Source organism: Ambystoma mexicanum, chromosome 8 (genome assembly GCF_040938575.1).
Source record: "Ambystoma mexicanum isolate Mex_15411 chromosome 8, UKY_AmexF1_1, whole genome shotgun sequence".
NCBI lineage: Eukaryota > Metazoa > Chordata > Amphibia > Caudata > Ambystomatidae > Ambystoma > Ambystoma mexicanum.
The window spans coordinates 1,154,453,661-1,154,475,725 of NC_090929.1; the positions used below are offsets into that span (position 1 = coordinate 1,154,453,661).

Genomic DNA, 22,065 nt, shown 5'->3' on the forward strand with positions numbered 1-22,065 from the left:
GTGGGATACCTTTTGAAGTGTACATGCTGTTTGGCACCTTGGCCGTTTGCGCCCGTCACAGCCCCCCATGCCAGCGCTCATCCCCGGTGCGAACCCCCTTTGATAGAGGGGGGTGGGATGGATGTGCCTGCGGCGTGCATATAAGGCACAGGAAGACTGCTGAATGGGGACACACTTATGTGGATTGCAGGGGGGCGGCCTGCTTCAAGGGGAGGCCTGGCTGGAGACACGGGGTCTGAGGAGGCCATGTGACCGATGGCCCCTTGGCGTGGGATACCTTTTGAAATGTACATGCAGTTTGGCATCTTGGCCTTTCGCGCCCCTGACAGCCCCCCATGCCAGCGCTCATCCACTGGCGCGAACCGCCTTTGATAGTATATCGTTGCTTATCAATAACCAATGCCACATACCGGAGATTCTTGTGAGCACAGACCCACACTTCGGCCTGTATAATCCAATGGTAATTGTTAGTATAGATATATGTGTGACTTTTTGTCATGATCTCTGCTTCCAAAAGATCAGGACTTGCCCGACTCCCTTGGAAGCAGACCCATAAACCCGGTTCCGAGTGCCAGCCAGTCCCAATTGGGACCTTTTGGACCCTGTCCTGGCGCCGGAGGCACCAGGCTCATAAAGATGCCCGGTCCCAGCGCTGGAAGCGCCAGGCTCATAATGCTTGGGTGGACTTACCTGCAGCAGACCATGCTGCTTACTTACCTGCCAGTTGAGCCCCTGATCCTCTTCTGTTTGGGACTACTTTTCCTGTTGGGTGGGGCAGGAGCCACTCCCTAGGTTCAGAACACTGGAACTCTTCTGGAAAGCAGGAACTCTTTTCTTACCTAGGCGAGGCTGTGGAAGGAGACACCTAAGCACTACAGAAGGCTATTTAAACCACACCCGATGGATGAATCTTGCTTTGCGTTATTCTGCATTCTCTGCAGCAGAACGCTCATCGTGTCTTCTGCTTCTGATCCTGGGCCTAATGGAACAAAGGCTTACCATCCTGGAATCCAGTCTTCAGCAGCACCTGTAAAGACAAAGAAAGAACAGGTTAGCACTACGGTCTTCAGTGGCAGCGCATCTCTTACCTGGTCCATCGGCTGTCACCAACGCCTCGCGCTGCATTCCGGCATCTGAAAGACAAAGGCTTACCTACTCTTCGCATGCTCCGGAGGTCTTCGCACTGCATTCCGGCATCTGAAAGACAAAAGCTTACCAGCTCTTCGCACGCTCCGGAGGCCTTCGGCACTGCATCCCGCATCTGAAAGACAAAAGAAGGTGCGTTTAAAGACATTGGGCAACTTTATTACTCACGTGCCCTTACTCCTTCCCACGCCGAATCCAGTGGGTATTCCAGCACCCTTCAGCTTCTCTAAAGCTCCGAACTTGTACCTGCAAGATAAAAGGGACAGTTAGTGCGCATCGTGAAGCAGGCTACAAGCGCTTACTTACGTGCTTCCAGGCGCTTCTATTCCTCACGCGGGTTCGATCCTCAACTCTCATCAGCCCGCCATCCGCCATCGCCGGAACCCTGCAAAACAAGAGATATCATGACAAAAGACTTTTAAGACATTTAAAGTGCCCAGAACTTACCGTTCGTGCAGTTAACGACGGACAGCAGTCCTCTGAGGTCAAGAGGCCTGCACCCTTATCCAGTGAAGAAACTGCTTACGGCACCCTGCCCCGAGGCAGATGGAGAGCTCGGCGTTCACTTACCTAAGGTGAGGGCGTTAACCTTTGGGGTTCTACAGGAGAAGAGAAAGGGAAGAGGAGGCACCCAATAACCCCAGTTCATTAATCCCATATTTTCTATCTGCAGACATCTTACTCTTCGAGTCAGACATACAGTGCACAGAGGTCCAGCCCAAAGAGCCAACCGTGTTTTACACATCACCTTTGAAGATACGGCATTCACCCAGTCAAGACCGGCGCCTCTGCGGGAATCAGGTGAGTGTTACAGAACGCAAAGCCTACCGCAAAACTCCCACCCAGGCGCTATGGAAACCTCGGATACCGACCAGCTAGCCCAGTTACTTGGGGAACTAAGAGCAGAAGTGCATGCAGCCCGTCAGGAAACGAATGCACTAAGAAGGGAACTGATCATTTCCAAGGAGCGAACAGACGATCTCGCTAGACAATTGCTACAGTCACAAGCCGGACAAACTCCGTTACCCGCATCAGGGGCAAATCTTCTTTCAACATCCTCTACAAACCCAGTGCAGATCAACCTACCTGGGAATGTACCTCTGGCTCCGCCCGAACGATTTTCTGGTGACCCAAAGAGGTTTGCAGTATTTATTAATCAGTGCCGGTTGCACTTCTTATGCCGGCCAGCAGCCTTTCCAACTGATCAAGCTAAGGTAGCTTTCGTGCTTTCGTACCTTAGTGGCAATGCGGCAGACTGGTCGATCCCTCTAGTTAATCAAGATGATCCGGTTCTCCATGATTTTCAAGCTTTTCAGCTCAGTATGGAAAAACTGTTTGCAAGACATTCACAGGGGCAGGCCTTGGACAATGAGCTCCTCTCATTGCGACAGGGTAATCAAGACCTTTTGACTTATATTGCGTCTTTCAACAGACTGATAGTGGAAACTCGATAGCCTGAGGGCAAAAGGATTACGCTGTTTTATAGAGGTCTACGTGGAGAGCTCAAAGATGTGTTAGCCCAAGTAGTGAATCCCCCGCAAGACTGTTCGGACTATATTGACTTAGTCGTTCAAATTGACCACAGACTGCAGAACAGGAAGGCCGATAGTTCCAAGTTTGATGCTCGAGTATTTTCCAAAGCACCAACTCCTACCAAAGGAGTAGACTCCGGGGAACCCATGCAAATAGGGGGCCTGAAAGGACCACTAACACAAAAGGAGCGGGAAAGGAGAAAACAGCTGCAATTATTCCTCTATTGCGGAAACTCGGGGCACTTTCTTCGAGACTGTCCGGTGAAACCAGCCAAGAAGGCAGTAGGAGCTGCAGTTACCAGGGTCACAAACTCTGAGCAGGGAAACGACCTTGCCCGACAAGAATAGAGGTCCTCTTGCCGAGCGTTAAAACCAGTTCCGTGACCTCGCATTTCGTGATACCTATGGTCCTCATTAGCCCTGAACATCTGGATCGATTACATGCGATTGAAGCTTACGTCGACAGCGGTGCCATCGGCAATTATGTGGATCATGAAATGGTTTTGAGGATGAATCTGACTCTTTGTCCAAAGGCTGTAAAGGACGTCATTACTACGGTGGATGGTACGGAGATAGCCTCCGGACCAGTAACGCATACCACCCAAGAAGTGACGCTAGTAAGTCAAGATGGACACCATGAGAAGATCGTGTTCGATGTGATCAAGGCCCCTCAGTTCCAGATTATTCTAGGAATTCCTTGGTTAGAGAAGCACAATCCTCAGATCGATTGGCGAGCAAGAACGGTTCAGTTTCCAGAATGTGTCTCTACTTGTCACCCTCGACCTGGTGTTGCACTGGCAGCAACCCAGTTATCTCCTGAATACCTAGAATTCCAAGATGTTTTCCGGAAGGATCAGGCTAACTCTCTACCTCCTCATAGGTCTTATGACTGCCAGATAGACCTGATACCTGGATCTACTCCTCCTTGTAGTAGAATTTATGCCCTCACCGAGCCTGAGAATCTTCACCTCCGACAATACCTGGATCAATACCTAGCGAATGGGTTTATTCGTCCTTCCAAGTCCCCTGCTTCCTCAGCTTTGTTCTTCGTTCCAAAAAAAGAAGGGGACCTTAGAACTTGTATAGATTATCGCGCCCTGAACCAGATCACCGTTAAGAATAGATATCCGTTACCTTTGATCTCTGAACTCCTGGACCAAGTCAGAAAAGCATGCATATATACAAAGCTGGATCTTAGAGGAGCCTACCACTTGGTACGAGTAAAAGAAGGCGATGAATGGAAGACGGCCTTCCACAACAAGTATGGGCTATTTGAATATCAGGTCATGCCCTTCGGACTTTGCAATGCCCCGGCCGCCTTTCAATATTTTATGAACGATGTCCTCAGCGAGCTCATAGATGTGTGTGTTGTTGTTTACATTGATGACATCCTCGTTTATTCTTCATCGGAAACTGAACATCGGAAACAAGTGAAAATGGTCCTCGAGAGATTGCGTCAACACAAACTTTTCGCTAAGTTGGAAAAATGTGTTTTCAACGTGACTGAAGTTGAATTCTTGGGATTCATATTATCACCTAGCGGAGTGCGTATGGATTCAAAGAAGGTCGATGCAATTCTCAAATGGCCATCGCCATCCTCCGTAAAAGGTGTTCAAAGCATGTTAGGCTTCGCTAACTTTTACCGCAGGTTTATCCCCGAATTCTCTCGAATAGTCCAGCCCATCACCGCCTTGTTAAAGAAAAACAAACGTTTTGAATGGTCTACCGAGGCGGAACAAGCTTTCCAGAATTTGAAGACTAGATTAATCTCTGCACCGATCTTAAAACATCCTCGCCCAGAACTCCCCTACATCGTTGAAACTGATGCTTCGAGCCTTGCCATGGGGGCAGTTCTATCACAAAAGGACCCAGTAACCAATCAGTTGCATCCCGTGGCATTTTGGTCCCGCAAATTCTCGCCTCCTGAAATCAATTACACTATTACTGATAAGGAACTTCTAGCTATCAAGTCCGCCTTTAAGGCTTGGCGGCATTATCTTCTGGGGGCCCGACACACCGTTACTGTGATTACAGATCACCGAAACCTGCAATATTTGAAAACCGCAAAAGCTCAATCCTCTAGGCAACTCCGTTGGGCACTATTCTTTGCCGAGTTTGACTTTATAATTACCTATCGACCTGGTACAAAAAACGGTAAAGCTGATGCCCTTTCTCGGATGGGAGTGGAAGAACATTTGATCAATCCTAAACCTGTACCTATCGTTCCCGAACAAAGAATTCTAGGTGTAATCGCCACACAATCCATAGAGGAAGTTAAGGATAAAGCCAGGCTACTGGTAACTCCAGCAGACATACAGAATTGGCATCTGCAGGGAAAGGACTTTACGGTGAAGGACAACCTATTATATTTCCAAGAACGGTTATACCTGCCCAGCACAGATTTACAGAAAAAGGTAATCTCTTGTTATCACGATTCTTTAATGGAAGGACATCCCGGTATGACCAAGACCTCGGAAAAGATCAAGCGCTACTTCTGGTGGCCGTCTTGGAAAAAAGATATCAGAGACTTTATAATGTCCTGTGGAGTATGCGCCCAAAACAAGAGTCAAAAGGAAAAACCAGCCGGCCTCTTACGCCCTATTGACATCCCACCTCGCCCTTGGCATACGCTTTCTATGGACTTCATCACCGATCTACCTCCATGCTCCGAATACAATCCGATCCTAGTAATCGTGGACCTATTCTCCAAGATGGCGCATTTCATTCCACTCAAAGGCTTACCAACAGCAACTACTCTGGCCCTAGAATTCCTCGAAAACATCGTCCGACTGCACGGTTTTCCTTCAGTTCTCATTTCGGATCGAGGTAGTCAATTTATTTCTCATTTTTGCCGAAGTTGCTGTCGGTCGGCTCAAATTGATGTGAGACTTTCGACCAGCCACCACCCCCAAACCGACGGACAAACCGAGAGGACCAATCAAACTCTGGAACAGTATTTGCGCTGCATGCTACAACAAACTGAAAAAACTTGGAAAGATATCCTGTGGATAGCTGAATATGCCTACAATAACTCTGTCCACTCGGGAACTGGGAAGACCCCGTTTTTTCTTTTATACGGTAGTCACCCTCGAACCTCGGAGTTGGATCCACTCCAAGATCTTGGAACACCAGCAGTAGACCACCTGCATTCTACAATCACCCAAGCCTTTAAGGAAGCCGTTTCTCACCTTCAAAGGGCTAAAGAACAATACAAGAAAGGAGCAGACCAACATCGGAAGGAAGCCCCCCAAGATCAAGTCTGGTTATCCACCAAATATCTACCTCTAAAAGGACCACGCACATTCAACCCAAGATACGTTGGTCCCTATTCCATCACTACCATAGTAAATCCAGTAGCGGTCAAGTTGGACTTGCCCCCTCACATGAAGATACATCCGGTCTTCCACGTCTCTCTATTAAAACCCGTGCAACCTCAAACCCGACTAACTAAATCTCCAAAACCTATTCTAGTTGATGGAGAACTCGAGTTTGAAGTCAAAAGCATCTTGGATTCCAAGATCTCCAAATCTAAACTATTTTACCTGATTGACTGGAAAGGCTACGGTCCCCAAGAAAGATCCTGGGAACCTGCAGAATATGTCCACGCCCCTCGTCTAATCAAAAGATTTCATCAAACATTTCCTAACAAGCCCAAACCCCCGGAGAAGCCCGGTTTGGGAGGGGCCTTGAGGGTGGGTGCTGTCATGTTCTCTGCTTCCAAAAGATCAGGACTTGCCCGACTCCCTTGGAAGCAGACCCATAACCCCGGTTCCGAGTGCCAGCCAGTCCCAATTGGGACCTTTTGGACCCTGTCCTGGCACCAGTGGCACCAGGCTCATAAAGATGCCCAGTCCCAGTGCTGGAAGCGCCGGGCTCATAATGCTTGGGTGGACTTACCTGCAGCAGACCATGCTGCTTACTTACCTGCCAGTTGAGCCCCTGATTCTCTTCTGTTTGGGACTACTTTTCCTGTTGGGTGGGGCAGGAGCCACTCCCTAGGTTCAGAACACTGGAACTCTTCTGGAAAGCAGGAACTCTTTTCTTACCTAGGCGAGGCTGTGGTAGGAGACACCTAAGCACTACAGGAGGCTATTTAAACCACACCCGATGGATGAATCTTGCTTTGCGTTATTCTGCATTCTCTGCAGCAGAACGCTCATCGTGTCTTCTGCTTCTGATCCTGGGCCCAATGGAACAAAGGCTTACCATCCTGGAATCCAGTCTTCAGCAGCACCTGTAAAGACAAAGAAAGAACAGGTTAGCACTACGGTCTTCAGTGGCAGCGCATCTCTTACCTGGTCCATCGGCTGTCACCAACGCCTCGCGCTGCATTCCGGCATCTGAAAGACAAAGGCTTACCTACTCTTCGCATGCTCCGGAGGTCTTCGCACTGCATTCCGGCATCTGAAAGACAAAAGCTTACCAGCTCTTCGCACGCTCCGGAGGCCTTCGGCGCTGCATCCCGCATCTGAAAGACAAAAGAAGGTGCGTTTAAAGACATTGGGCAACTTTATTACTCACGTGCCCTTACTCCTTCCCACGCCGAATCCAGTGGGTATTCCAGCACCCTTCAGCTTCTCTAAAGCTCTGAACTTGTACCTGCAAGATAAAAGGGACAGTTAGTGCGCATCGTGAAGCAGGCTACAAGCGCTTACTTACGTGCTTCCAGGCGCTTCTATTCCTCACGCGGGTTCGATCCTCAACTCTCATCAGCCCGCCATCCACCATCGCTGGAACCCTGCAAAACAAGAGATATCATTACAAAAGACTTTTAAGACATTTGAAGTGCCCAGAACTTACCGTTCGTGCAGTTAACGACGGACAGCAGTCCTCTGAGGTCAAGGGGCCGGCACCCTTATCCAGTGAAGAAACTGGTTACGGCACCCTGCCCCGAGGCAGATGGAGAGCTCGGCGTTCACTTACCTAAGGTGAGGGCGTTAACCATTGGGGTTCTACAGGAGAAGAGAAAGGGAAGAGGAGAGAGGCACCCAATAACCCCAGTTCATTAATCCCATATTTTCTATCTGCAGACTTCTTACTCTTCGAGTCAGACATACAGTGCACAGAGGTCCAGCCCAAAGAGCCAACCGTGTCTTACACATCACCTTTGAAGATACGGCATTCACCCAGTCAAGACCGGCGCCTCTGCGGGAATCAGGTGAGCGTTACACTTTTATAGAGACATAACCTACTGAAAGACTTTGAACAAGTGCTATTTAGTGCATGCATTATCGAGAATATGTTATGTTAGCTTAGATAGATAGTGACCACCCTGCTTCACAGCGACCAGACCTTCACCCATTCGGAGCACAGATGTCTGACGTCCATCCTTGAATGGAGACACACTTGATTCATTTAAAAAATCGAAACAACCGTTGTTAAAATATATGTGGTGTTTTATTTTGTATCTTATTTTCATGACACAAAAATAAAAGACTTTAAAGATTATACAGGTCAGGTTGCAGCACAGCGAGAGAAAATCCCATGTACTGACCGCTGTCACTTGGGAACGTTTCTTTAATGGCACGAACGGCACAGGCGGGTATCAGTCTTCGAACGCAGTGTCCAAGCCTCCCGTAGAGCCACCATGTAAAGGAACGATAGGCCACCAGCCTGTACCACCTGTGAAAAGGAATGAAACACACTGTTTTTAAATGACCAAGATAAGTTTAATAAACGTTTGTTGTCAATGACAATTCTTGTAACTAATGGCATTCTACACAGACAAATGCTATCTAGACAATGCACACTATTGAACGACTTACTTGCGTTACAATGATATGTAGATGTAATTTTGGATATAGTAGAAGCACATGAAATAGGAGTGGCATGAAAAGCAGAGTATACTTACTCGTTACTCGGATTACGAGGACGAACAGTTGCGTGAGGTTTGTGCATAAGCACCATCATTATTCTCAACACAGCCCGTGTGAGGCAGGCTGCCCTGAAGTCTGGCAGCTCGGTGATGCATTGCGGTCGTGGCTCGTCTTCCGAAATGTAGGCCAGGCATCCCGAGTTTTCTCGGCAGCAGCAGTTCTCCTCCTCGGTTGGCATTAGCACGCACTGATTGCATGTGCACCAGGTGGAGAAGCCGTCCATGCGACTAGGCCCAGGCTCTTCATCTGTTGATTCGTCCTGCCTACTGTCGTCCGAATCCCCATCGTTTTCGCGTGCTTCCCTTTCCACTAGTTCCTCCTCGGTATACTCAGGCTCGTACATGTAGGGCATTATTGTAGCCATTGTGTGGTAAACAAAGTAAAATAATTTACTGAGATGGTACAGGTGTTCACACGGGCTACAAGCGGCGAAGGTAGCTGACCAGAGCACAGAAACGAGTCACAAAATACTCTAAGTAACACAGAGAGAGGAATGGAATCGAAAATGTGCTGCTGTGTGTTGTGAAACGGTCTGTTTATACTTATTGAGTAAAGAGGCGTCCGGCCATTTCCATGGCGACACGTCATCAGCTGAAGCGCAGCGAATGTTGACACAAGACGTGCTTTGGCGTTGGGAAATGGGCGGTAGAAGTCTGCTGATGACAGGCTCAGGGGCGGGGGATATGATTTAGTGCCGCAAAAGCAGGTCAGCCAGGGCGATGGGGGAAATGATAGGATTATCACAAAATGGCAGCTCCCTGGTGCCTGTTTTCGCGTGTGTTTAATGGACGAAAACTCAGGTAAGGTCCATAGGAAAGTTTTCTAAAATCGAGCCACTTAGGCTTAAAAAAACATGGCCGACCCGTAGGGACAATAAAACATTTTACTAGACCATGCCTTTAAGGATAAGCCTGTCTTATTTCTAAGCAGTCTTCTGTACGGTAATGGTAAATTTGCAGCTATAGAGCAGCTCCTGGTTGATTAAAAATGTCTCAACCAAGTGTGAAATCAGGCATTTGATTTAAATGGGTCTCATTACTAGGTATGCCGGTAAGGCAAAAACGATGGCGGTATGGTAATACCGGCATCGTTTACCGTCCCGTTGCATTCTGACCCGCAAAACCGGTATTAGCGGGACACTAAACAACGGTGCCGCTAATAGCGTTATAGGCGCGTACACGCGCCCCTTCAGGGAGCAAATACCGGCATGCCAGTAATAGGGGGTAATTCCAACCCACGCATACAAGCAAATACCAGCATCTCGAAGCCGGTAATCACGGGCTGCACGATGCCGGCCATACAGGCATCGTGGACCACCCGCAAACAGCAAGCAGGATACAAGGCAGCTGCCACAGGTGCACACAATCCCCACAGGTGGAGTCAATGGAGGCTGTGCCAGTATAAACTGAGCACACCCACACACCACAACCCCCCCACAGGTGTAGGCAATGTAAAGTGGCCCAGTACAAAAGGAGCACACCTACACACCACACCCCTTCCTACACCAAAATGCTACCACTAGCAGTTGCAATCAAGGCGCTGGAGGACATGCCTATACTGCTACAACTACAGCAACAACAGCAACAACTACAGCATCAAGAACAGGCAGCACAGAGGAGATGCAGGAGAAGGAGGGTGAGACAAGCCCAGCAATTACCACCAGCGCCTCGTAGGCAGCCACCAATCCCTCGCACCAGACCCAGCCCATTCAACCTAACCCCTGAGCAGATCCACACCCTGTACCGGTTGGACCGTGACACCATAACCACCCTAGTGGACATGATACAGAACGACATTGCCAGCCACATAGAAATACGCACTGCCATCCCCCCACTACTAAAGGTGGTGTCTGTGCTACACTTCCTGGCCACAGGCACCTACCAACACACAGTGGGCCAGCTGCATGGCATTTCACAACCACTATTCTCACGCTTGCTGAACCAAGTGCTGGATGCCCTCCTGAAGCACACAAGCACCCATATATCCCTACCACGGACTGCCCAGGAGATAGACGAAACCAAAGTAGGCTTCCATGCACTGGCAGGCATGCCCAATTGTGTTGGTGCCATCGACTGCACCGATGTGGAATTGGTAGTCCCCCATGCCATAGAGGCGGTGTACCGTAATCGCAAGCAATACCACTCCATCAATGTGCAAATGGTATGTGACTCCAGCAAGATCATCACACATTGCTGCGCCCGATTTCCTGGATCCACACATGATGCCATGGTACTGCGCAACTCCACGCTACCCTGTCACATGGAGCGACATGCTGGACCACGTGCCTGGCTGCTCAGTGAGTTGCACAACAGGGCCATGGCCATGCAGTGGGGTACTGATGTGTGCGGATGCAGAAGGGGGGGGGCTACTGCACCCGGGTGGTAAAGGGGGGGGGAATAGTGCACCTGGGTGGGAAAGAGGGGGGAATAGTGCACCTGGGTGGCACTAGCCAGTGAGTGGAGAATGCATGCAGAGCTAAACACTCCTCACCTGAACCAGCCAAACGGAGCATAACACATCACTGGGCCACATATCACAAATATTGCATATGGATGACAACAAGCACAACCAGGGCACCATGGTGATGGCAAGCAATGCATGACTGAATAGGGTGGCAACAGTGGCAATGCGGCTAGTGTGACCACTGACACCGTGACACCATCACCACCATAGTGGACATGATACAGAGCGACATTGCCAGCCACATAGAAATATGCACTGCCATCCCCCCGCTACTAAAGGTGGTGTCTGTGCTACAATTCCTGGCCACAGGCACCTACCAACACACAGTGGGCCAGCTGCATGGCATTTCACAACCACTATTCTCACGCATGCTGAACCAAGTGCTGGATGCCCTCCTGAAGCACACAAGCACCCATATATCCCTACCACGGACTGCCCAGGAGATAGCCAAAACCAAAAAAGGCTTCCATGCACTGGCAGGTATGCCCAATTGTGTTGGTGCCAACGACTGCACCCATGTGGAATTGGTAGTCCCCCATGCCATAGAGGCGGTGTACCGTAATCGCAAGCAATACCACTCCATCAATGTGCAAATGGTATGTGACTCCAGCAAGATCATCACACATTGCTGCGCCTGATTTCCTGGATCCACACATGATGCCATGGTACTGCGCAACTCCACGCTACCCCGTCACATGGAGCGACATGCTGGACCACGTACATGGCTGCTCGGTGAGTTACACAACAGGACCATGGCCATGCTGTGGTGTACTGATGTGTGTGGATGCAGAAGGGGGGGGGGCTACTGCAACCGGGTGGTAAAGGGGGGGAATAGTGCACCTGGGTGGGAAAGGGGGGGAATAGTGCACCGGGGTGGCACTAGCCAGTGAGTGGAGAATGCATGCAGAGCTAAACACTCCTCACCTGAACCAGCCAAACGGAGCATAACACATCACTGGGCCACATATCACAAATATTGCATATGGATGACAACAAGTAAGAATCACAACCAGGGCACCATGGTGATGGCAAGCAATGCATGACTGAATAGGATGGCAACAGTGGCAATGCGGCTAGTGTGACCATGCATAGTGAAGAATATACAGCATGATTTGGAGGCCAAATATTTTTGCACTACCACAGCACATCTGCCAGAGCATGCATGATTACACCCTGCATCATCTATTGAACCCCATCCAGTGTACCACACCTCATTACAGTATACATTGCATCTAGGTGACTATTTTGTACACGTACAGGGACATGTGCATGCCCACACCAAATAGTTGCTGCCATGACTGTGCTCCCTGAAGGTGGCAGTTCAGACACACACCTATTTGTATCGGCTTGCAGGTGATGGAGGATATCCCTTGAGGCCGTGGCTACTTACCCCTGTGCGGAACCCGCAGAACAGCCATGAAGAGGAGTACAATCGTGTGCACACTCGTACCCGTGTTGTGATTGAGCAGACCTTTGGCCTGTTGAAGGCGCGGTTCCGCTGCCTAAGCAGGTCTGGTGGGGCACTCCTTTATAGGCCTGAGAAGGTGGCGAAGATCACCATGGCCTGTGTCATGCTGTACAACATGTGCGTCCGAAGGAATGTACCACTGCCACCTGACATTGACATGCATGGGCCGGGTGAGGATGAAGGGGATGGAGACGGAGGCGAAGGAGCCCCCCTGCCAGTACGTGATGCACGGGATGGCCCTGCTGTACGCCAAGCACTAATTGACGAATACTTTTGAAACGCAGGGACCATAAATGTAATGTGCCTGTGACACACTGTCTGCATGTGGACATGCACACTTGTTTTGTTAGAATTGCCCCACTGTACATCACAGATTAAATGTACATGCACAAAAATAAGTATGTCCAGCTAATGATTTTCTTGCACACAACGGGTGTATTTTCCAGACACGTGATAATGTGAACAAAATCCCCTCTCAACCCCCAGTGAACACCCTCACCCACCCTACAACCCCCAAAAATACCCAAGTAAACTCCCTCACCCACCCTACAAACCCCAAAAATACCCAAGTAAACTCCCTCACCCACTCTACAAACCCCAGATGTCCCCATATGTCCAACAAACACTGGTCCCTTCACCAACGTACATTTTCAAAATGTCATTGTCTACCCACTCTATTTCTTAGCAATTTTGGGATCCGGGGGTGCCATGGTCAAGCGCCGTGCACTCTTCCGCGTCAACCGCACGGGGCTCGATTGGGCCGAGGTAGAAGGGGTTGTGGCAGTGGAGGTGTCGATGATCAGTCGCATGCCTGCCCCAGGGTGTGGGCACTGCGTTTGAGGTAGATTCGCAAGCAAGGCCTAGGTAAGTTCCGCCATACACTCCCTCATGGCACGTGTCGATGCCTCAAAGCAGCAGTGTTGGCTGCAATGGCTGTGGCAATGGCCCTCATGGAGTCATTCCCGTTGGATATTTGTTGCCGCATGAGTTCGAGCATCGACTCCTATCGGGCCTCAACCCTTGACAGACGAGCCTCGAAGGAGTCGTTGTCTGAAGGAGTACTGGTGGGCGGGGTGGTGGTAGGCAGGGTGGTGGATGGCAGGGTGGTGGTAGGCAGGGTGGTGAATGGCAGGGTGGTGGTAGGCAGGGTGGAGGATGGCACCTGCGCGGGGCCCACGTCCAGGGCACAGGGCTATGTCTGAGTCTCCAAGGTCGAGTCGTGGAGGCAGGGGTCGTCCATGCTCTCGGCCTCTTTAGGGTTGGGTAGACTGGTAATGGGGCTTGGGGTGGTTTGTGCCGGACATGATGTCACACTCATTCTCCACTTCTGTATCCACAACTTCCGTGGTGGCTTGCGGAGCGGGAATGGAAACGCCTCCCACTGTTGTGGGTGGCTGCTCTGTACTGTGGCTGCAGGTGTCTCCTGCAGGGTTACTGCCCGGTGTGGCACACTGCGTGTTGCTCTGGGCAGTTTCTTGGGCTGGGGGGTGGCGGTGGCCCTGGTCCCTTGCCGTGCAGTGGATGAACTTGCACCCCTGTCCTGCATTCCATCTTCCTCATCGGTGCCCGGGGGATAGAAGAGATGCAGGTCATCTGTGATGGTGTCACATGGCAGCTATGATGTATTGCGCTGCGATATGTTCATACATTCATGCATCAAATTATTCCTGGGGTGTGGCATTTGGTGTTCTTAGGGGGCATGTGGGCAATTAATGCATGGCTGGTGGCATGGCATTGGTATGGTGTCTGTGTGGTGAGTTTCATGGGCATGGTTGGGTCATGTTGCACTTGTGTTGGCATTGCGATTGGCACTCAGCATGCGTGTGTTGCAGGGTGTGCCACACAATCTTGATTGGATATGTTGATGTGGGCCTGGGATATGCATTGCCTTGCCTAGTCTCACTTCCACATCACTTGTGCCACATCATGGTTTAGCCTACATGTATGTGATGGGTCACTCACCTTCTTCTGTGGATGATGCGGCGCCCGCCTCCTGGTCTCCAAACCCTCGATGGATTCAGGGTCAATGAAGGTACTGGCGGTCTCACCTGTCGCCATTGCGGCCCTCCTGTTATCTGCCAGGATCTTCCTCACCCTGAGGCGGAGGTCATCCCACCGCTTCCTACAGTCACGCTCACTCCTTGGGGTGGTTCCCACTGCGGACACCCTCTGTACGACCTCTTTTTTTTTGGTTTGGGCCGCATGCTTCATGTCAGTGCTCCTGATCGTGTCCACATGCTGGGGCAGGGTGTCAGCAAGCATGCTTAGTTCAGCGTCTGAAAAACGCTGTTTTCTCTTCCTTTGGTTCGCCTTCTTGGTAGCCTTTGACATCCTGCTTCTATCCTGCCACAGAACAACACGAAAGAACTGGTGGTTGTGGAGGATGCCAATGGATTGTGTTTTTAAAGATGGCCGCCGGCCCATTTCCCGTTCCTGCGCGATGACGTAATTTCCGGGTCCGTTTTTGGGGAACACGGTAATACCGTGCCGGTATTTAGGGGTTGTTATGAGGCGGTAACGTTATGGGCGGGCCCTGCATTGCCGGTATAGGGGGGTTGGAGACCCTTTACCGGCATGGCGGTATTGCCACTACCGGCATGGGGGAACGCGCGTGTTCGCGCACTCGGAATCACCCGCTGTTAGCGGGTTTATACGAGCACGGACCCACTCATTCCGGCATGCCGGTAATGAACCCGCTTTTACCGGGCAACTCGTAATGAATATGTGTGGGATTTAATCTGTTCCTTGCACCGAATTCCTGTTTATAAAACGCTGCCAAAACTGATCGTTTTGGCTTTTGTACAGCCATTAGATAGGGACACGCCAGGCACTGTCATAATATTCCCAGGTGTTAACACCATTTGACAGCTGTTGACAACTTTTGGCCAGACAGTACCATCATGACACTGACTGAAAAATGTCTTTCCCATGCTTACATAAAAGCCAAAAACTGTTGGCTTTGTCAATGCTTCTACAACTAGCTCCAAGCAACTGTGACCTAACTCCTGTAAAGAATTCTGTGTGGTTCATTAAACATGTTTTTCTTGTTCTCCTTTTAAAAACCCCTTTGTTCAACCCTCCATCCCTAGTGAAATAGTGCCCTATTTCTTTATTCCTTGTTGCTCCAAAACTATTCAAATTCGCTGTGACTGCTGAGGTGAAGAACGTAATCCATTGTATGAGGCTCTTGACCTTTTAAAGGTGGGTTTCCAGATTGCCTCAAGGAACACAATCTGTGCTTGTGGCCATTTAGGATAACCTCTTAACAGTCTAGGATTCCGGCAGTCTTATTCGTTCTGAATAAATGAAGTGCCTTTAAAGAACTGGAATATCTGGAATGACCCTGGTCACCGCCACAGTATATTTTTCTTTCTCTTTCCAAATCTTCTGCAGAATCCTATGCTTGCAGAGCTGTGAACCTTCATCTTCATTGTGTAATCTGTATAAAAGGTCTTTGACTAAATTGATTAATCACTTTGGTCTCCAATCTTATTCATATGCAGACGAAATGCATACTCTTCATATGACACTTATCATGTTTAAAGAGATTTATACTGTGCACTTCGGACATTTTCAGGGTATCCAGACACTGAGGGGGCTCTGAAAAGGAAGTAGGGTTTGGGAGGGTTAGTTACTGGGATGGAGAGGGATAGCACACAATAACCTTTCAGTTGCTTGACTGTGCTTTTGGTGTGGTTCTACATGGTATGGATTAGATGTTTTAGTTTTTCGGTCTATATGGAATTTATTGTGTCTGTGGTGTAGTGCTGGAGATTTAGTGTGTAGGGTTGAGTGCAAACACAGGGGAGGACAGATGATGAGGACGGCTGTGTAGGGATCAATCCCTCATTCATAGGGTGCGGGGAACGAACTCAGAGAGTGTATTGAAAAATTAAAAAGACATCATTCTTGATGCTAGACCGAACGGTCTATGAGACTTAAGCAAGAACAAGCACACGCAGAGGCCTTGATAACAACCCCACTGGTCGAAACACGTGCCTGCTATACCTTTGGACTATTGTACAACCAGAATACAAGAAATACCACTCTGGATTTACTGCATGGACTATATTCTTTTTTTGTGTAACTGCATGATTAATTCAATTGTGTTGAAGACTACTTACCGTGAATACTAGTTTCAAGCGCGGAGACAGTCTTTCAACAATTTTCAGTACACTTTCACTGCATTGTGAATCTTGTGTGCATGTGAGACTCCAGCTGCTGAATGTTTTTTTCTTTCTTTCACTCAAAAAACTCAACAGGTTTGGTAAATAGCGCACAGGACAAGCTATCAATCCACTAAATTTAGTTTTACTGAGGGAGCCGGTTGCTGTGTGATTTCTGACTTATGCTTGCAAGCAGTATGTGTGTTATATTTGGCGGATGAGAAGTGAATTTGTAGGAATGGTTTTAGTAGGGTTACTGGGGAATGAAGTTTTTGTGTTTTTGTAAGCTGCATTGTTTCGATGAGGTTGAATTGCTTGTTTTACGGTTTGTTAATATTATGCTTTTCTTTTGACGTGCCAATCCAGTTCATTTTGGTTTCAGAAAGGTTTGTGGTGTTTTTCTTATTGTTGTGGTGTTTTGTTTTCTCAGTAGTGTTTCCTTTTTTGGTGGGTGAGTTAAAGAGACAGGATTTTAGTCGTTTTCTTAATTTTGGGTGTTCTTCTGTTGTTTGTAGTTCCTTGGGGTGCGAGTTCCAACGTTTTGCTGAACTGCAAGAGAACGCTGATATGCCAAATTTAAGTTTTGAGTATTGCTTTGGTTCAAGTCGAATGGCATTGCTGGATTTCAGGGTTCCTTTATGTTTGCGGATAAATATTTTTCCCTGCATGAATTCTGCTCCTTGGCCGTGTATTTCCCTGTGTGCTATACAAAGGGGTTTGAAGTAAATACTCATTTTGACTGGTAGCCAGTGTAGGGTTCTCAATGCAAGTGCAATGTGTTCTCATTTGTTGAGTCTGAGGAGCAGTCTTGCCACTGCATTCAGTATTCTCTGTAGTTTTTTGGTGAGGTAATCCGGCATTCCAAAGTAGATGCTGTTGGGGTAGTTTATTCTTGAAATGACGAGAGATATGAGTTCTGTGTGGGAATGTGCAGAAAGGTAGAATCTGTATTAATTCAATTAGATTCAATTAAGTTCTTCACCCAAGCAGTAACAGCGAATTCGAAGAGTTTTGTAGCAACAGGGAGGAAAGAAATAGGGTGCCAGTTGACTAAGGAGAAAGGTAGAAAGAGAACAAGAAAAACATGCTCAATGAACCACACAGAGATCTCGTCCTACCCCCAGATGCAAAGGTTTGAATTATGGGCTTTGCATTTGTTAGAGTCATGTACAAAGCCCCAAGATGAAGGGGAGTGCAAGCTCTGGTTTCGATCAAATAAGCATGTTGTTGAGAATATGTTTTCACTGTACTCACATGAATTGAAATATACAAAAACCTTTCAGCAATGGTCGCCTCTAGATAGGACTACAGTAACTCTAATAATTAAGGTCTCCTGTGAATTTTAATTTAAACAGGTACCCGTCTTGCCACTGGCATAGGCCTTTGGGAGGATATAACCCCTAGTTTCCCATCCCTGCAATGGCTGCCAAAAGGGAAGTGTGTTAGATTTAGGGCACAATGGGTTTCCCTTCTGGCATTTTAGGGGAAGCGGCAGCCATTTTAAAACCCTGCTTGTGTCCTTTTTTAATGTGTCTTCCTTCTCATGGATGTCCCAATTTATCGTTTTTAGCGTAAAGGAGGTTGAGCCTTACATTTCTCAGACCCTCCTTCTGAAATTCCCTCCTTCCTGTGGTCTGATTCTAAAGGGTGTATGCATGCTGTGCAGACAAGTTCTGGCTGTTTTCAAATTAACAGAGTCTGTCCATTGAGTGCTAGCACCAGGTCTCCTGCACCAAGATGCCTCAACAGGAATGTTGTGCTTTATAAATCTACTTTAAGAAACCATGCCAAAATATGAACTGAATCAAGAAGTAAATATATGTTATCAGAAGAATGAGTTACAACCCCATACTAAAATCGGGACCTTTGCTCACATAACAGAACAATTAACAACGTTTTTTTCTGGTTTCTGTTTAAACATTAGGACAATCATGTTTATATCTAACGACATTGCGACAAAAGGCACAGCTCAATAAAGAGTATTTGCTGGATTACTGCTATTGTAACTGTTCAATGTAAAAAAAAAACATTTTCAATCAACCATTACTGACTGGATAAAATGTTTACCTTATGTTTGAATTTGTTTGAATTCTTGTTTTCTTTTTTGTTTAGGTCGACAAAATAGTGTGTAATACGTTCCTTAGATTTTGCATCCATATCCCAAGAAATCTTGAATGAATCACATGTGATGTTACTTATTTTAATGTTGTGGGGGACGGAAAGCTCTTCCATTTCTGCAATACCACTGTCCTGTGATTTGTTCCCTGGAAAAAAAGTAACATGATAATGTTTTCAATTGCTAGCTATTGATTATAAAATTTTATTTTCGGCCATTTAGCAAATAACAAAGTAATACAAATCGAAAGAAAAATCCCAAATTCTTTCAACATTTTAATAAAGTATATAATTGAACGGTAATGGCTACAGTGCAATATGCCCCATTGGTATTGCTGCTATATTTAGGAATACAACATTGCTGGAATAAGGGAGATGTAAAGCGACAAAGGTGCTCATTTTTAACTCAACTTCCTTATTACCGGCAATCCTTCCCAGGGACTGTCATCGAAGCTGCTGCCAAATCCTTTATGTGGATAAACGAATGCAGAAAGAGAGTGGAAATCATCCAAACCTCCCATGCATCACATAGTGAGGGTGACAGAGAGCTATACACATGGTTACTTGCATAGCCATTCATTTAATCCTTGGAATTGGTGTTGGTAATTGACAAATACCAGCAATTATAATGCGGCTACAGTATTATAAAAGAGCAATTTTTTTCTGGTACACCACAGGGCTTCCTGACCCTCCACATCCAAAGGACAACTTCCTCCCAGACATACATTATGTGTAGAAATTGCTTCACACACAGGTTGGAATCGGAAACTTGAAAAAGCTACAAGGCAGACTCATTGTCTATAATCTAGCACCATCACATGACCATGAAACATTTTTTCTGTTCACAACAGATGCTACCCCAAACTTGACACTTTACATTTGTGTATTTCAAATTCACTTTTTCTGATGCTGCCTGATGCAGTCAGTGTATAAGTGTATAAGCTCTGTATAAGCTCTGTGTGTGATGCCAGAGCATGCCCTCCAAGGCCATCAGGAAGTGAGTGGCCAATGTATTTAGCAACTAAACAAGTCTTCAAAGGTGGTTGAATAAAGTCCCTGCTCCTTGCCCCATGTCATTTAGCATGGATGGCTTCTTAGGACAAGGTGGCCCGGCGTCAAACGGAGCCATGGCCAGCATAAGAGGATAGGATGTCCACTCCTGTTCGAATGGGATTGAGTAGGATCCCCTTGATCCCCCATCTAACACCATAAATCCAGGGGAGTTAAAGGGGTTCAACAGATGACTCGATACCATTTATAAAATTCATTTTAACTTTTATTTTGGTCATAAAAGGTAGGTATTAGGCTTTGACTAAGTCTACAGGCTGGAGTTAGCAGAATCAACATTCTGGGTCTTCTTATGACTGTGGGCCACAGTCCTTCCCTCTCTTGCATAGTTCGGGACAGCCTCTGAAGTGGACAAAAGGGTTCCTTACAGCATGTGGGATTTATAGTGTAACCACTTCTTTCTTGGTTGTGTGTCTTTTCTGGTTGTGGTCGATATTGTCAGGGTCATGCATTGATCCTTTTAGACAGACCTAACGAGATAGACCCCACGAGGGCCGGCTGTTGGGCAATATGCAGGTGAATGGACCTCAGCGTACAACAATGTTTCCCTCCTGGTTGTCATGCAAGCACATTTTTTTCACCTGTCTTGACTTGGACTCCTTTGTTCCCATTCAGGCCTTTACCCTGAGCCTTCCTCAACTACGTCAAGAGCTCTGTGTGGCCTAGGTTTTAAAGGTTGTCGCCTCCCCCAATCTATTCCTCCTCTGCCCCTTTCCTCCTCCTCTTTCTCATTTCCCGTTTGTGTTCCTCGTCTTCTCCTTTCCAATTACTTCCCAATCTTCCATTCTCTTCACCTCTCCACCTCCTTCTCTTGGCACCTCCTCGCACTTCTCTTTCTTAATTTCCACCGCTTCATCGCTCTCCACACTCTATTCTACAATTGTCTCTACTGCACCTCCACACTCCAACCCAAAACCCCCATACTTCCTCGCTGCTGTGCTTCCTTTCTATACTCGAGCAGGGCTGAGTCTGGGGCCAGACCATGTACTGTGGCATCTGTGTCAGCTTTGTGAGAGGTGCAAGCATGACGGATGAATGGGTAAAACCCAGTTAAACTACTATTTGCCAGGTTGCCTGCTTTGTGTACTAGAATTTACGTTGTCTCCGTTTGCTAAGGGTACAAAGCAGTTGTCCCGCCATCTCGGAATTATTTAGCAGCAGACCTTAGTCAGCAAATTATAATTATAATAGTTCTTTTATAACGCGCATAATACCAACAAGTGGTTTCTAAGCGTGGGATCGGGATTCGAACCTGTATTGCGCTGTGTTGTCTTGCTTCCAAGTCAAACGCGTTGCCTCTGAGCTATCCTTCCTCCCCCTGTACTTCGCAAGGCCCTCCTTTTTGACTGCCTCTGCTAAATGGTTTTTGTCCTTTTCCTGACAATCGCGGGCCCCCCTGAATTGAGATGGACAGAGCCTGAAGAAAGCAGAGTCTGGGGAATTCTCAGTGAGCAGTGCTCACTGTGTTGTTACATACAGTGACAAGCAGGGCTCAGGTCATGCAATCACTCTGACAGGTGGTGGAGCCTTGGATTTCCAACAATCGCTTGGAAGATAGTCTTAAACCTTCAAAACATTCCTAATGAGAATTTGAATTTAAGGACTTTGGTATTTGTGGTGATGATACATTCCTAATGTACTAGGACTGGTTGGAATAGATATACACATGTGCTTGATAAAATAACGCTTTTGGGGTCATTATTATAAACCAGTATTCGTGTTGAGTCTTCTTCGAGGACTACTAATGGAGTTGGATGCATGTCCAGGTCCTGTTGCTGAAGAATATTATTGAAACGAATAAAAGCTTCTTCATTAAACAAGGTATGTTCCTATCTAATGTTTCTTAGCAATATCTATTATTGTGTATTTCCTGTAATAGGGACTTCTTTGATTTGAGCTTCTGGAGATTAAGGCAACAATTGAGCTGATTAAAATGCCTTTTTTCGTTTCATTGAAGTGCATCAGGTTTCCTCTGATTCTGGGCCAGACATTGCTAGTATTAAAATCCACTTTAATTGCAAATTGATGTAGTATGTTATTGCTGATAGGAAAATCAGAAGGTACATCTCTCATGAACCAACCATTATGATTTGACTTTTTTCATCAATTTGGATCTCCAGCATGCACCTGCAGGTAATGCTGTGTTTTGAATCCATCACATCAAGTATAGAATACCATTTATCATTCAGATTAAATGTGGGAATCCTTTCATCCTTTTGTAATTTCCTGAA

The 22,065-nt window shown here is 47.4% G+C and overlaps 1 protein-coding gene across 3 annotated transcripts in view; it reads right to left on the reverse strand.

Moving 5' to 3' along the window:
- Nucleotides 1-22,065, reverse strand: part of PHYHIPL (phytanoyl-CoA 2-hydroxylase interacting protein like) — a 384,776-nt gene that overhangs the window by 222,585 nt on the left and 140,126 nt on the right. For all 3 annotated transcript variants that reach the window (XM_069611223.1, XM_069611224.1, XM_069611222.1), the window contains one exon: nt 18,719-18,915. In XM_069611223.1, the coding sequence (XP_069467324.1) occupies nt 18,719-18,883 (165 nt within the window). In that variant the 5' untranslated portion in view covers nt 18,884-18,915. The remainder of the gene's footprint in view (nt 1-18,718; nt 18,916-22,065) is intronic.